Source organism: Physeter macrocephalus, chromosome 2 (assembly GCF_002837175.3).
Source record: "Physeter macrocephalus isolate SW-GA chromosome 2, ASM283717v5, whole genome shotgun sequence".
In the NCBI taxonomy this organism is placed as follows: Eukaryota; Metazoa; Chordata; class Mammalia; order Artiodactyla; family Physeteridae; genus Physeter; species Physeter macrocephalus.
In genome coordinates, this window is record NC_041215.1 from 30,201,043 (window position 1) to 30,216,885 (window position 15,843).

At 45.6% G+C, this 15,843-nt stretch overlaps 1 protein-coding gene across 11 annotated transcripts in view; it reads right to left on the bottom strand.

The window, feature by feature from the left end:
• CLASP1 (cytoplasmic linker associated protein 1) overlaps positions 1–15,843 on the bottom strand; it is a 273,539-nt gene that overhangs the window by 125,577 nt on the left and 132,119 nt on the right. For all 11 annotated transcript variants that reach the window (XM_055087270.1, XM_028501167.2, XM_055087294.1 and 8 more), the window contains 2 exons: positions 4,793–4,945; positions 110–183 (listed from right to left, as the gene is read on the bottom strand). In XM_055087270.1, the coding sequence (XP_054943245.1) occupies positions 110–183; positions 4,793–4,945 (227 nt within the window). The remainder of the gene's footprint in view (positions 1–109; positions 184–4,792; positions 4,946–15,843) is intronic.

Below are 15,843 nucleotides of genomic sequence, written 5' to 3' on the forward strand. Positions count from 1 at the left end.
GACCAGGGCACGAACCCGCGTCCCCTGCATCGGCAGGCGGACTCTCAACCACTGCGCCACCAGGGAAGCCCCATCCTTGTTTTTAATCAAACGAAACACCCTCACTCACCTGGACTACAGGTACATCATCAAATGCTTTAATAAAGTCCTCTTCATCGACAGCACCAGCTCCCTCTTTTGCAGCTACAAAAAAGGTCAATTTTTTAAATGTAAACAATGTGCATTGGAGGGGTCTGAATATACAAAACCAAAATTATATTTTGGAAGATTTGTAACTATTTTTTAAGTCTTATTAAGTTTAGAGTTTTGTGGCATTGACAAGCATTACAGACTTTCCTTAGTGAGATAAAGTATGGTAATTTTACAGTGTAACATATGTTAGCTTAAAACCATTTAAAGACACTACTTGCTTAAGGAGGGCCAGTCCAGCCTTTAAAGGATTTAGATGGTTTATACTGTATTACTGTATAAGTCTTTTCAAAGATTCCAAATAAACATAAAATAGAAATTTTAATTCTTCAGGGAATAAATGAAATTATGTCATTGTTAGGAATCTAGCAATTTTATGAAACATTCAAATAAGTTCTAAAGAATTTAAGAGTTTCATCTCAACTTCATATTGGTCTCCAAACATTATTTCGAACGAAAAAAAGGAAAAAAACATTTTCATTTCCTTAAACTCATGGATAACTGTCCATTTTTCATGTACACGTCAGTTGCAAGTTGACCCCACGAAGTTGCTGTAAGATGCTCTGTTCCTTAGAAGTTGTTATACTTGCTATCATTTGGGAGAAAGCTCTTTGTGTTTGCTAATGTGAGCGTCACTTCACATATGAAAATCATGTGACGTTTTATCCGATGTTTTTTCTTCATAATAAAGGTTTCCAGATGGTTATCTACAGTCACCCTGTAACCCTCATTAATGATTTATATTGATTAGTCCAAGTGCTTTTCTAGAGCTTCTTACCAGACAAGTTATCTGGAGTTTGAGGTCCTCATGGACCACCGAGACAGAAAGGGCTTTAAAGACAACGCGTTACAGTGGTAAATACGTGTCATCGCTCTTGATGACGATTACTCTGCATTCACAGGCAAACTACAAACAGACAACAGTAACACACTGTGAGAGGTGCTCTGTGTCTGCTTCAGGTTAGGCCGGCGTCCCACCAAGCAGATGGGTGCTGAGCTGAGCACTCCTCTGGGTGAGGCCTGGCACCACATACGGAAGAGGACTCGTGGGCCAAGCACAGTCCCTGGGCCCGAGGCATCTGACGGGGAGCCAACAGGGAAACTCAGGATTATGGCGTTAGACGAAACGGAAAAGGACAGGATCAGGTCTGAGGGGAAGACAGGGCTGGTACCTCTGCACAATCTACACAGGTCGGGTTTGTGCAAGGGCAACGTTGAGAGAAGGGAAGGAAAAGAAGTGGTCTGATGACGCAGAAAACTTCTAAGCTTCATCTGTGGAATGGATGCTACTCAAAAACGGATCAAGAAAACGCATTAGGAAGATTGTTCGGGCTTCCCTGGTGGCGCAGCGGTTAAGAATCCGCCTGCCAATGCAGGAGACACAGGCTCGAGCCCTGGTCCGGGAAGATCCCACATGCCGTGGAGCAATGAAGCCCGTGCACCACAACTACTGATCCTGCGCTCTAGAGCCCGCGAGCCACAACTACTGAGCCCGCACGCCTAGAGCCCGTGCCGCGCATCAAGAGAAGCCACTGCAATCAGAAGCCCGCGCACCACAATGAAGAGTAACCCCCGCTCGCCGCAACTAGAGAAAGCCCATGCGCAGCAACGAAGACCCAACACAGCCAAAAATTAATTTAAAAAAAAAAAAAAAGTACTGATACCTGCTCCAATAGAGATGAACCTCAGAAACATTATGCCAAGGGAAAGGAGCCAGACACAGGAGACTGCATATTGGATGCCTCCATTTCTATGAAATTTCTAGATAGCTAAATGCCTAAAGACAAAACATGGGCTGGGGAAGGAAGGAATGGGGGAGAACTGTTTAAAGGGGATAGGGTCTTCTTTTGAGGGATGAAACTGTGTTGGAACCAGGCAGAGGTGGTGGTTGCTCAACACTGTGAAGATAATAAATGCCACTGAATTGTTACCTTTAAAATGGCTGATTTCATGTTGTATGAATTTAAGCTCTTTAACAACAACAAAAAAATTTTTTAAGGAACCAAAAAAATAAAAGATTAGAAAGAACTAAGAAGAGCAACAAAAACGTAAGAAATGAGCCCAGCTCCCCCCTCTGCCATCAGCACAGCTCCCTCTATACAGAGAGATGCCGTGCAGAGGCTGCAAGGGCACCGAGCCTCTGAGTCAGGACACAACGCCCGGGGCTGGTACAGAGAGCAAGAAAGGCCGGCAGGAGGAGGTGGCATTCTAAAGCTGGTCCTCACTTCGGCTTTACCTTAGCTCCTCCGGCCGAGCCAAAAGCCCAAGGCTAACAGTAAGCACGGTTCTAAGAGCAGCAGCTATGTGATTTTTTTAGAGGTAAAAAATTTACACAACATTGTAAATCAACTATACATCAATAACATTTTTTTTAAGTCGGTAATTTGCATGTAAATTTAAAACGTGACAGCAAAATGAAACCTGTCTATAACAAGGACTCAAAACTGTCTAAATTGGGGGATGCGACAGGAGGGCGATTAGGGAAGAAATCCTTATAAATCAATTTTCAAAGCCTCAGGGAGCTAATCCTTACCATTCGCTAATTCGGCATTCCTATAGGAACAAAATACATTTTAAAGACATAAGGTACAATCTGACTTCTGGACAGTCTCAGTCTTTTCTTTTCTTTTTTTTTTTTTTTTTTTTTAATTTTATTTATTTATTTTTGGCTGTGTTGGGTCTTTGCTGCTGCACGCTGGCTTTCTCTAGCTGCGGGGAGCCAGGGCTACTCTTTGTTGCGATGCGCAGGCCTCTCATGGCGGTGGCTTCCCTTGTTGCGGAGCACGGGCTATAGGCATGCGGGCTCAGTAGTTGTGGCTCGTGGGCTTCGGTAGTTGTGGCTCGTGGACTCTAGAGCTTAGGCTCAGCAGTTGTGGCGCACGGGCTTAGCTGCTCCTTGGCATGTGGAAAAAAAAAAAAAAAGTACTGATACCTGCTCCAATAGAGATGAACCTCAGAAACATTATGCCAAGGGAAAGGAGCCAGACACAGGAGACTGCATATTGGATGCCTCCATTTCTATGAAATTTCTAGATAGCTAAATGCCTAAAGACAAAACATGGGCTGGGGAAGGAAGGAATGGGGGAGAACTGTTTAAAGGGGATAGGGTCTTCTTTTGAGGGATGAAACTGTGTTGGAACCAGGCAGAGGTGGTGGTTGCTCAACACTGTGAAGATAATAAATGCCACTGAATTGTTACCTTTAAAATGGCTGATTTCATGTTGTATGAATTTAAGCTCTTTAACAACAACAAAAAAATTTTTTAAGGAACCAAAAAAATAAAAGATTAGAAAGAACTAAGAAGAGCAACAAAAACGTAAGAAATGAGCCCAGCTCCCCCCTCTGCCATCAGCACAGCTCCCTCTATACAGAGAGATGCCGTGCAGAGGCTGCAAGGGCACCGAGCCTCTGAGTCAGGACACAACGCCCGGGGCTGGTACAGAGAGCAAGAAAGGCCGGCAGGAGGAGGTGGCATTCTAAAGCTGGTCCTCACTTCGGCTTTACCTTAGCTCCTCCGGCCGAGCCAAAAGCCCAAGGCTAACAGTAAGCACGGTTCTAAGAGCAGCAGCTATGTGATTTTTTTAGAGGTAAAAAATTTACACAACATTGTAAATCAACTATACTTCAATAACATTTTTTTTAAGTCGGTAATTTGCATGTAAATTTAAAACGTGACAGCAAAATGAAACCTGTCTATAACAAGGACTCAAAACTGTCTAAATTGGGGGATGCGACAGGAGGGCGATTAGGGAAGAAATCCTTATAAATCAATTTTCAAAGCCTCAGGGAGCTAATCCTTACCATTCACTAATTCGGCATTCCTATAGGAACAAAATACATTTTAAAGACATAAGGTACAATCTGACTTCTGGACAGTCTCAGTCTTTTCTTTTCTTTTTTTTTTTTTTTTTTTAATTTTATTTATTTATTTTTGGCTGTGTTGGGTCTTTGCTGCTGCACGCTGGCTTTCTCTAGTTGCGGGGAGCCAGGGCTACTCTTTGTTGCGATGCGCAGGCCTCTCATGGCGGTGGCTTCTCTTGTTGCGGAGCACGGGCTATAGGCACGCGGGCTCAGTAGTTGTGGCTCGTGGGCTTCGGTAGTTGTGGCTCGTGGGCTCTAGAGCTTAGGCTCAGCAGTTGTGGCGCACGGGCTTAGCTGCTCCTTGGCATGTGGGATCTTCCCGGACCAGGGCTCGAATCCGTGTCCCCTGCACTGGCAGGAGGATTCTTAACCACTGCACCACCAGGGAAGCCTGGACAGTCTCGTGTTGATACACAGCAACTGGCTGAAAGGCCCCCTGGTAGTGTCAGGCATGGCTGGAGCCCGAGGCCATCAGGGTACCATGCGCTCTGCTCTGTGTTGGCTTCACGCGCCCAGAGGCTCTGCCTCAGCATATGTGGCAACACAGCAGCTCAGACTTACAGCCTACCAGCTTATCAGCATCCACAGCAGAGAGCTAATTTAATTCAAGAAGAGCCAGTGGAAGCGTACTGCCAGCAGAATTACTTCCCCTCTTAAGGACGCACAAGGCAAGTATCACGCACGCCTGGTTTTAAACGTCGGCAGAGCCGACCCCGCAGTACCACACTGGGCTTGGTCCTACCTGAAGACTTGGATCCAAGGGTGGATGAGCCGAGCCTGCGGGTAGCCCCCATTCCAACGTTTCTGCGGGAGCTTGCTGGAGCTTTGGATGACGTAGAGCTGGCAGAAGAAGGCCTATTACCATCCACAGAATCCTCATCATCAAAATTTTTATCTGAAGAATAAGCACAGAAATCGTTTTTTGTTTTTCGTTTTCATTTTTAAGTACTTTTTCACCTGAACTGAAAACAGCAACGAGTCTTAGAGACGAATGGCTTGCCAACTCTTTTGGAATCTGAGGTGCCCGTCCAGGTCTAGAAAAAAGCCTTAGGTGAGTCCAGAATGCAGCTACAAACATCCTGTTTGCTTTCACACATCTGGAATGCTCTCCACCCCAATTCTGGAAAACCATAAAGAAGAAAATAACCTCTCATAAAACTACCACCTAGGAGCAGTTACTTTAACAATTTGACATATTTCTGACCATTCTCTCATGCATTTTTTTAATAGTTAACATGAGACTATATTTCATTTTTGGATACTGTGTATTTCAAATATGTCCATTTTACCACATGATGAAACATTCTTCATAAACGCCATTTTCACGGTTCCATGGTACTTTGCAATTGGAAAATGGCACAAATGAAAAATACTTTCATTGTTAGACATTTAGGGTGATTCCAATAACTTACCATTAGAAATAATACTGCAACAGATACCTTTCTACCTGCATCTTTGTTTGAACTTCTAATAATTTTAAGAAAAAAAAATTCTTGGAAGAAAGATTACTGGGTCAAAGAGTATAATAAAGTTTTTGATGGGTACAGCCGAACTTATTTTCAGAAAGCTCATATCAATACATACTTTTCCTGGAAATTCAAAGAAGGGCCTATCTTGCCACACCCTTGCCAATGCTGAATATAAAAAAAAGAAAAGCAAGCCTCTTCTTTACTGTTGCATTCCTCTCTTAGTAAAGTTGAGCATTTTTTCATAAGTTCATTAACTTCTAAATTTTCTCAACAGCAGGAAATCCAACCAATATTCCTCAAGTTGCATTTAAAACTTAAAAAAAAGAAAACCATCTTTGGGCTTATAAAAATGAGCACACTTATGAACAGCATTTTGATGGCACAAAAATTAAAGCTCTCGGGCTTCCCTGGTGGCGCAGTGGTTGCGCGTCCGCCTGCCGATGCAGGGGAACCGGGTTCGCGCCCCGGTCCGGGAGGATCCCACGTGCCGCGGAGCGGCTGGGCCCGTGAGCCATGGCCGCTGAGCCTGCGCGTCCGGAGCCTGTGCTCCGCAGCGGGAGAGGCCGCAGCAGAGGGAGGCCCGCATACCACAAAAAAAAAAAAAAAAAAAAAAATTAAAGCTCTCACGATGCACTATACAGAGCACCACGTGTAGGTCATTCGGGAGGCTAAACAAAGAACTCGGGAGTCATTAAAAAACAAAAAAAGAAAACTGACGTCCGTAGCCGGCAATATTCATGATTTCTGAAAAAGGGCATTAGATTTTTACCAGAAAGTCTGAGGTAAATAATTGCTGACCAAGAAACAGATACAAATAACCTGTTTTTCTTGATCTAGTTGCTTCTCAGCTGAACTATCAACAGCCAAGTCTTGTGTCTACTCAGGACCCTAACGTTCCTTACACCTCACCAATGATCCCCTTCAAATCACAGGGCTTCTTTTATTCAACAGTCAGGGAGGAACCACATCCTCACAAACGCAGATCCCTGTGCAAACAGCTTCCCTCAACAGGCCTTTACGTTCCCCATCGCCTCGGCAAGCTGTGCTGTAATCCACACAGCAAGGTCTTGCTGATTCAGGCATTCAGGGGTCTATTAGCACAGACTGCCCACGTGGATTCAGAAGTGATTCTCACACTGCAGAGCACACTGACAAGGCCCCCTGCAAGAGTAAAACTTGGTCTGGAGTACAGGACGAGGCCACCCACTGAGCACTGACAGGAGCCCCGAGAGCATGTGGACCGCTGTCGTGACGCGGCCCCACTGCGGGACTGTGTCATCACTCCGCTCAGAACGGTGACAGCCCTGGGCTGTGGGGACAGTAAACAGTGAGTGGGGGACACGACCACGACTATGCTTCACCCCAAAACGCATATAAATTGTGTTTAGCTTTGTCTTTCTAACACAGGCAGGCATGCCATGTAGAAATGCGTTCAGTTATTGAGCATTATTTTCAATGGGCCGATTTCACTGGAATTCCTGGGATTTCCACGTGCAGCAATGACGCATTAGCAAGGACCTAACCTCTTCAGAGAAACCAGACAGAATATGTAAAACAACTACTTTCAGACAGGACACCAGGCAGTGCAGAGCTGAGATGCCTCAGAGAAGGGAAACAAACACGGTGAGCTCTACGATCACCCCAAGTTCCTGCCCGGAGACAATTCCCAGGCCACCCAGGCCAGGGAGCCTTACAGCCTTGCTAAGTGGAGAAAATGAAGACCAGACTCCAGGGGGGCCAGGTAGCTGGGAGAGGCAGGGCCGAGTGCTGGAAAAGAGAGAGCCACACAGAAAGAGAGCTCTAGGCATGCCTTAAGTTCTGGGCCACGCGCGTGTGAGTGAGATGCCCTAAGGGAGGGCAAAAAATGGCCAGGAGACTGTAAACTGAACAACCCCCAAAGTCCACACAAAGTAGGAAGATGCTCGAGCACCAGAGCTGGGGTGCTCTCGGTGACTCACTGGAGGAGGCATTCAGTAGAGACCCCAGAGAGAGCAAGCCTAGTAGTGGGGCCAGGTCTCAAGGATAGTAGACAGATCTGCAAGTAACTCAACTGCTTTGCCATACAAAGCATGACATTCTTTAAAGGACTATAACAAAACGCAGATGCTCAACAACGTAACAGTCACAACACACAACATCTCATCAAAATTTCATAAACAGATGAGAAGCAGGGAAATATGGCTCATAATCAGGAGAGAAATACGTCACAAAATAGGGACCCACTAGGAAATGACAGAGATGGTGGAACCTGCAGATAGGAACATTAAAACTGCTACACCTGAGTTCAAGGATTAAAGGAACTCACAGACATAATGAGAGAAAAGGAAGGTGTTTTTAAAAGACCAAATGGAACTTCGAGAAATTAAGAAAACACAGTAGCTGAAATGAAAATATCGTTGAAATAGGATTCAAAGCAGATTAGACACTGCAAAAGAAGGGGAAAATGAGAGAATTTAAACACACAACAGTAAAATTTAACCAAAATTAAGCATAGAGACAAAAAAAAGAAAAGGCTGAAAAAGAAAAGAAATAAGAGGAATAGTCTCAGAGATCTGTAGGATGATATCCCAGCAGTCTGACACACGTGAAATTGCACTGCCAGCAGAAGCCAGAGGGAAAAAGACACATTATATACTGAGGAACAAAATGACAACAGCTTTCATCAGAAACCGTGTGTGCCAGAAGACAACGGAATGACATCTTGAAAATGATGAAAGGAAAGTATTAACCTAGAATTCTACATCCAGCAAAAATATCTTCTAAGAACAGAGGCTGAACTAAAACTTATTCAGCCAAACAAAAAACAGAATTTATCACCAGCAGACCAGCACTCCAGGGAATGCTGAAGCTCTTCAGGCAAAAGGAAAATGATAACAAATGGAAACTTGGAATTTACATTAAGAAATGAAGATCACTGGTGATAGTAAATATGTGGATAAAGACTTTCTCCTCGTATTTTAACTACTGTAAAAGATAACTGACTATTTAAGGCAAAAATAATATCCTCAACATTTGGTCTCCATTCTTTTTATAGTCTCATGTTACAGGAGGATAACCTCACGGCCAGAGAAAGCATCTACGTCGGCATGTGGATATCCAGGCCGTTAGGATATGTGTTGCTGTAAGGGATGCCACACAGAAAACTGGGCAAGTATGAAGAGAATGGAAGTGGTTCAGATTCGTCTTTAAAGAGCTTGTAGTTCTAAAAGTTAATCACAACTTGTCCACGTTCATTGCAGATGTCACATTACGTCCGCTGCACTGAGGACGCAGCTGCTTCATCACCAGTGTCGGTGTGGAAACGGCCCCCAAGGAAGGGAAGGCGGAAAGGCAGCCAGTGGGAGGTTTTTTAAAACTGAGTTCCAACAGTCCCGACTCAGCCTCTTTACTTCCCCTTTGGAAACAAATCTAACGGGCTTACTTACTGAATTTTCTAAACAGATTAGAAGCAACTAAATATAGAATAGCGAGAAAGGGGGATGGAACACAGGAGTTAAGCACAGTGATGTGAATGAAAAGCGACAGTTGAAAGCCCGACAGCTAAACAGAAACTATAAAAAGCAAACACGCACACCGAAAACACCCCGAACTCACAAGGCTTAGAACCCAGTGCCGGGGTCAAATCACGTGTCCCAACCTAACAGCGCAGTACCGCGTGCCCATCACCACGACGTTGCACCAGCAAGATTACACGATGGTTCATGGGATCCATGTGCTAACAGAGAAAGTAATTCACGTTTTCTATCTGAGTTAGAAATTCAGGGGAACAGGAACAAGGGTGTAGTCATTTACCAGGTTAAATGTGCCCAGAGAGGTGTTCGGAGGATAAAAGTCAACTGAGCCTACTATTTGAAAACTAACACACCGTCTAAAAATAAGTTTGCCCTCTGGTTCCCAGCTTTTGGGACACCCAGCAATTAAAATCAGATTCAAAAGGGGGTTAGGCCCTCAGAAAGGTACCCAGTTTCAGTTAACTGGGGTTAAATCTCTCTCACGTAGAAGGTGCCGTCCCTGACCCGGACAAATGAGCTGTGTTTGCCACCGCTCTCGGCCACGGGAGAGACACGCTCAGGATCCAGTCCAGGGTGAAGGGTCTCGTGGTCTCTGGGTCTAATATGTTTCAGTATCTTTCAACTAAATCAATCCATACTGAACTCTACGAGTCACTTAAATTCCCATTTTCTTTAGGCTTTTCAGCTAAGCAGACATCTGTTAGAATAGAGCCTCTTTTTCTAGAGCTTTAACTAAGGCAAACACATGTGTAAGAATGAGTATTTTTAGCTATGCAAGCTTTTGCTATTACATCAACTTAAAACTTTTCACACATTAAGACAACATCTGTTACACAGAAAACGTTCTTAGAGAAGGATCGGTTCGCCCTGAGCCCAAAGAAATAATTAATTCTATCTCCTGGCACCACTGCAAAGACTGTCATTCTGAGGGTCACTTCTCTCGTGTGACAGCCTGGGGTAGAAACCTGGCATAAGCTCATTGGCGCCTTCGGTTCCTTTAATCGCTTAAAAATCACCCCAGTTCCATTCCCCCTTTTACACCATTGGGACAAGACATTTAAAAATAACGCGTGAAACTTCTACAGTGTGACACTAATTTTCATCCAACTCTCAATCACCCCACTCCTGGTAACCCAGTTAGCAGGCAGGCATCGTGAAGGGAAAAACAGCAGTAAAACAGCGTGCCCCAAAGAACTGCTGATACAATAGAGATTTTAAAACACAGAAGAGAACCTTTCGAAAACATTAAAAGCCCAGAGAGCACACACAGTCACTCGTGGACTTAGCAGCAAACCAGCCTAGTTCTCAAGGCTGAGTAAGTCTGTGAACTCGTGCTGAAGTCCTGAACTGTGGTCCAGATGCTGGACAGAGGCTGGCGAGCGGCCAGGGCCGGCACAGGCCGGGCAGCAGCAGTCCCTCCATCAGCCTGAACTGACCCACCTTCTGAACCCCCTAGGGAAGGGCCGGCAGAGCCCGGCGGCCTCAGGACTGAGCTGTAACCAGGCTGGATCGGGGATGATACAAAGCAACAAGCCACACGCAGACCCTAGGTCAAAAGTCATCACACAGACCATCGCACAGCACTGTGACGAGAGGTTCAGGCGCAGGAGTGGCAGAAAAACGTATCAGTCTAAAGACTGACTTCAAGCTTGGTGTTTAGAACTTGGAATTACAAGTTTTGGATCATATTGTCCATTTAGAAAATGTACACACTCATCTATGAGGATGAACAAAATGTCACAGAAACTAAGAGGTGTCTGTCCCGTTGTCCATCTGCCAGGGAGGCTGGAACCTAAACCGCCAAGCTTTTCCTCTTTTTTCCCCCTGAGGCAGGCTGTGGCCCACGCAGGTTCAACGGGGAGAAAGTTCCTCGTTCGTTCTCTTTATAAAGACAACTAACTCCCTGTGTCAGGGTCACTTTGTGGAAGCTGATACCCCAACAGGCTTTCAGCTTCACCCACTCCCTGTTACTGAAATTCTCCTCCAAGGGAATGAGAAATGTGGCAGCCTAGTAACTGGAGCATAATTAGCATTCCCAAGAGAAGGCTGCACGGAGACACGATAATAAGCCCAGAGGCAGGCTGCTTTCCGTAAATATCCCCGAATATCTTGTCTTGATCTGTCACAGCTCTAAGCCATGGCTGATGGCCCCATACACCAAACACACTCCTGTGCAATACTGAACACACCATCCTCTGCGAGCCTGCCCGGCTCTGTCCTGCTCTGGGCTGCACAGCCATACGTGTGCCTTTCACTCCGACTCCCCCTGTGATGAGCTGTGTGCAGATCTGTTCTGTCTCTCTGTCCCTGGAGCAGACACATTCTTCTGGAATCCTTAACACCTACAACAGAGCCTGGGCCAACACACAGTAGGGCAATCGGATATTTAACTCTGGCAGTCCTCAGGAAAGAAGTCAAAACTTGTGAATGGATGCAAACCATTCTGCATGTATCTTTTTCAGAAGCTTTTTACTACTTTTAAAAACGTGTAAGGCTTCATTAGATAATACAGTCAAACAAAGTTTGAAAATATCTGAGGGAAAATGAAGAAAGCAAGCTAAATACAACCCTAAATGTTTTTTTAACCTTCCTGATGTCCTTCCAGTCAGAAATCTTTATTCCTTTTTTCTGATAAAACATATACCTATTTAAAAATTAAAAGTCAAAAAGCCCTCATATCAATCATAACCCCCCCAAAATTAAACTGTTCACAATGATATATATGCATTTCCAGACTTCAGTGCATGCATAAACCTACCATTATACACACACATAATGCAACAAAAACTGTTTTGCCCACTACCAGTATTTAGTAGGTATTTTTTCTGTATCAGTCTGATCCATTTTGAGGACTACTATTACACTGCTCACGTATATAACACTTGATCAATCGCTTACAGATAGCTCGATTATTTCAAATCTTTCACCCTCATAACACCACTGCAGTCATGTGTTTAAAAGCAGCAACAGTGAATGCACGCCTAGGTGTGCACATAACTGCGTGCCAGGCCCTGTGTTGGGGCTTTGCCTGTTCTCATCAGATGCTCCTGACGACCCTAAGAGGGAAGCACTGTCATGACTCCGCGTTAAAGGTGGAGAATCTTAACGCATCCAGATACAAGTGCCTAGAGCCACACAGTTAATCACTGAGAGGGGGTGAAGCCAGGGTTCAAGTCTATGTGTGTCTGACTCAAGATCCTAGGATCTGAGTTGTGATAACAAACCACCACCACACAGAAAGAGCAGTTCACGTCAACTGGCCTCTGGGTGCTGAGTGCTGTGCCCGGTACTTTCAGTGCATTATTTTATTTAATTCTTACAACACGCCTTTGCTTACTTAAGAAAATTACTTACTTAAGATAATCTCTTAAACACGGAATCACCAGTAACTCTTATGGCTGCAGACACAGAAATCTCAACAAAGTACCAGCAAACCAAAGCAACGTATAAAAAACTATCACCATGGCCAAGTAGGATTTATCCCAAGAATGGAATGTTGGTTTAATAGATAAAACTTAATTTAATACCTCGTACTAATAAACTAAAAGACAAAAACACATGCTCAGTAGATGCAATAAAAGTATTTGACAATACTGGGCGGGGAGGGGAGAAACCTTTCATGCTAAAAACACCACAAACAGGGACTAGAAGGGAACTCCCTCAACCTGATAAAGCCACAAAATACAAAAAGCACACTGTTAACATCTCACTTAACAGTAACAGACTAGATGTTTTCCCCCTAAGATGAGGAACAAGACAAGAAGCCTGCCCTCACCCCTTCTATTCAACACAGTACTAGAGGTCCTAGCCAGGACAATTAGTAAATAGGAAGAACTAAAATTATCTCTATTCACAGATGACACAATCTTGTATATAGAAAGTTCTAAGGAATTCACTAAAAAAACTATTAGCACTAATAAATGAGTTCAGAGAGGTCACAGAATATTAAACCAAAATAGAAAAATCCATTGTATTTTTATACATCAGCAATGAACAATCCAAAAATGAAATTAAGGGCTTCCCTGGTGGCACAGTGGTTGAGAGTCTGCCTGCCGATGCAGGGGACGTGGGTTTGTGCCCCGGTCCGGGAAGATCCCACGTGCCGCGGAGCGGCTGGGCCCGTGAGCCATGGCCGCTGAGCCTGCGCGTCCGGAGCCTGTGCTCCGCAACGGGAGAGGCCACAGCAGTGAGAGGCCCGCGAACCGCAAAAAAAAAAAAAAAAAAAAAAAAATGAAATTAAGAAAGCAATTAACAATAACATCAAGGGAAAAAAAATACTTAGGAGTAACTTTAACAAAAGTTACCTTACAGCATGTTTGCTGAAAACTGCGTAACATTATTGAGAGAAATTAAAGACGTAATAAATGGAAAGACAGCTCATGTTCATGGTCAGAAGACTTATGAAAAGTTACTTTGCTCATTATCCAAACTGTATTTCTCTCCCATTTGTCCTCACCAGCTTTGACTTCTAACCAAAGTTGGACGGTGCCTAGAGAGGCATGAAGGTGCAAACCACACTGTCTGCAGTGGGTGGCTGGGTAAAAGGCTGTTTCTCTACAAAGTTCCTACACTCCTCTCTGTCAAAATATGGGGAGTGGGGTACGTGTACCCCCCCAAATCCAATCAGTATGGACCAGCAGTGAAACCAAGAAGGACCCTGAGGGGCTTCTGGGCATGAAAGCCTTTTTGTCGCCCGTTTCTTGTAGGCAAGACTCCAGCCTCCATGACCTTCCCTGAGTTCCAAACGGCAGATCTGAACAGCAACCCCACCCCTGAACTATTGCTATACAACTCCTCCTCAAATCCTCCCGGGTTGGGACACACGGTTTTGAGGGCAGGAGCCCACGGTGTCCCCCTCAGCCTGGCAAAGCAATAAAGCTCTTCTTTTCTACTTCACCCAAAACTCTGTCTCTGGGATTCGATGCGGCTCCGGTGCACAGAGAAGCTGAGCTTTCGGCATCAGTACTAACTAGGACCAGTCCTACTTAACAGTGCTCAGTGACGAACACCCTTCAATATCCATATTTGAAACAAAACTTCCTCTGCCCTGTGTACAAAATTAAAAAATGCTTTTTAAGCATTTCAGAGCACAAGGCGTAGAAAAACTTTAACCTGGCGGGAAACACTGGCACATTTCACAGAACAAAACCGGACACGGCGCGACGGGAGCGACGAGGGTGCTGAGAGTGTGTTACGGCTGCAGTCACCCACTGTCCATCACAGAAAAGCAGAGCTGAAGCACAGGCAAGCTCAACGCCGAGGATGAGTTTCCACCCCCTCGGCCGTGCGCACGTCCACCCGACGCCCGCAGAGCAGATGAGCCAGCAGAGAGGGTGGGGGCCAAGACGGGACGACAAGGAGGAAATTCAGTTCAGGCTTACTCATCCCTTAATAGGGAGCGAAAAGGGGAAGCAACTGGGGCAGACATGATCAGAAGCTGGAGAGGGAAAGGATTGGTGAGAGGACCCAGAGCAAAGCTGCGCCGACACCGGCACCGCCAGGGACAACTGATGAGCCCTCCCCGCGCAGGTCAGGGCACGCTGCTTCTTCGGCGTCGGATGGAGAACGTGCCGGCCGCTGCTCTACAGCCTGTGAGCAGGCGGCAGCGAGCAGCTCGGGAGAGACACGGCAGAGCCCACAGCCGGCCGGCCTCATGGGGGAGGAACGCACAGGGGGCGCTGGGCGGTGAGCCTGCCCCCCGCAGGGCCACGGGCCACGGGCCACGGACCTGCACCTCCATCAAGACCAACCTCGAGGCTGAAAAAGGGGTTTAAAAACGGAGTCTGCCTTCTGCCTATGCAATGTGTATCTCTCTAAATAAACCTGCCTCCACTTTATTTAATTAATTAAAGTAAAGTAAAAAGAGGTTTAATAGCGTGGAAATTGACTCCTGTTTCCCTGGTCTGTGAAAAAAGGGTGATACTGCCTACCAACACGGATCGTCCGAAGGCAGTCCTCCTCCACTGCCAGCTCCGACAGACCTGGGGGACGCCTCCCCTGTGACCACAGCCCTGCCTCGGGGCTGGGCGGGACCCAGAGGCTCTGCCCCACCTGCCACCCAAGTCACGGCAGAGCCTGTCTTTCTGCAGAATTGGGGCCAGGTGGAGGGCAGCCTAGCACTGCTGCAGCCCAGAGAAGGGAGGCCCCAGCCTAAGAGGGACGCAGGAAGCCAGCAGAAGAGGTCGGGGCAGAGCGGAGGCCAATGCTGCGTGTGTGCCTGGGGGTAAAACAAGACCCCTCGGTTACCCGAGCCAATGAATCCCCCTTTCTACTTACATACCTGGAGTGGAGGTGCACCATTTATAATCAAGGGGCTCTCTGTACCTTGATTAAGGGGGTGTCCCACAGATTAGACAGAACATACGCAAAGGGAGGAAAACTCCAACTGCTGAGCAAACAGCAGCTGTTACGCTCTGACACTGTCTGATGCCCTGAGTACAAAAAAGCAACCTTTCAAAAATATGTGGATGGAGCTGAAGAATTAGGAATAGAATTCTTTTTTCTTTAATTAAAGAACAGTTGATCTACAATGTTGAGTTAATTTCTCCTGTACAGCAAAGTGATTGAGTTAAACATATACATACATTCTTTTTTTAAACATTCTACCCCACTGTGGTTTTATCACAGGATACTGAATAGAGTTCCCAGTGCTACATAGTAGAATCTTGTTGGTTTTTTGTCTTTTTATAAATTCATTCATTCATTCATTTTTGGCTGCACTGGGTCTTCGTTGTGGTGCAGGGGCTTCTCATTGTGGTGGCTTCTCTTGTTACAGAGCACAGGCTCTAGGCGCACAGGCTTCAGTAGTTGTC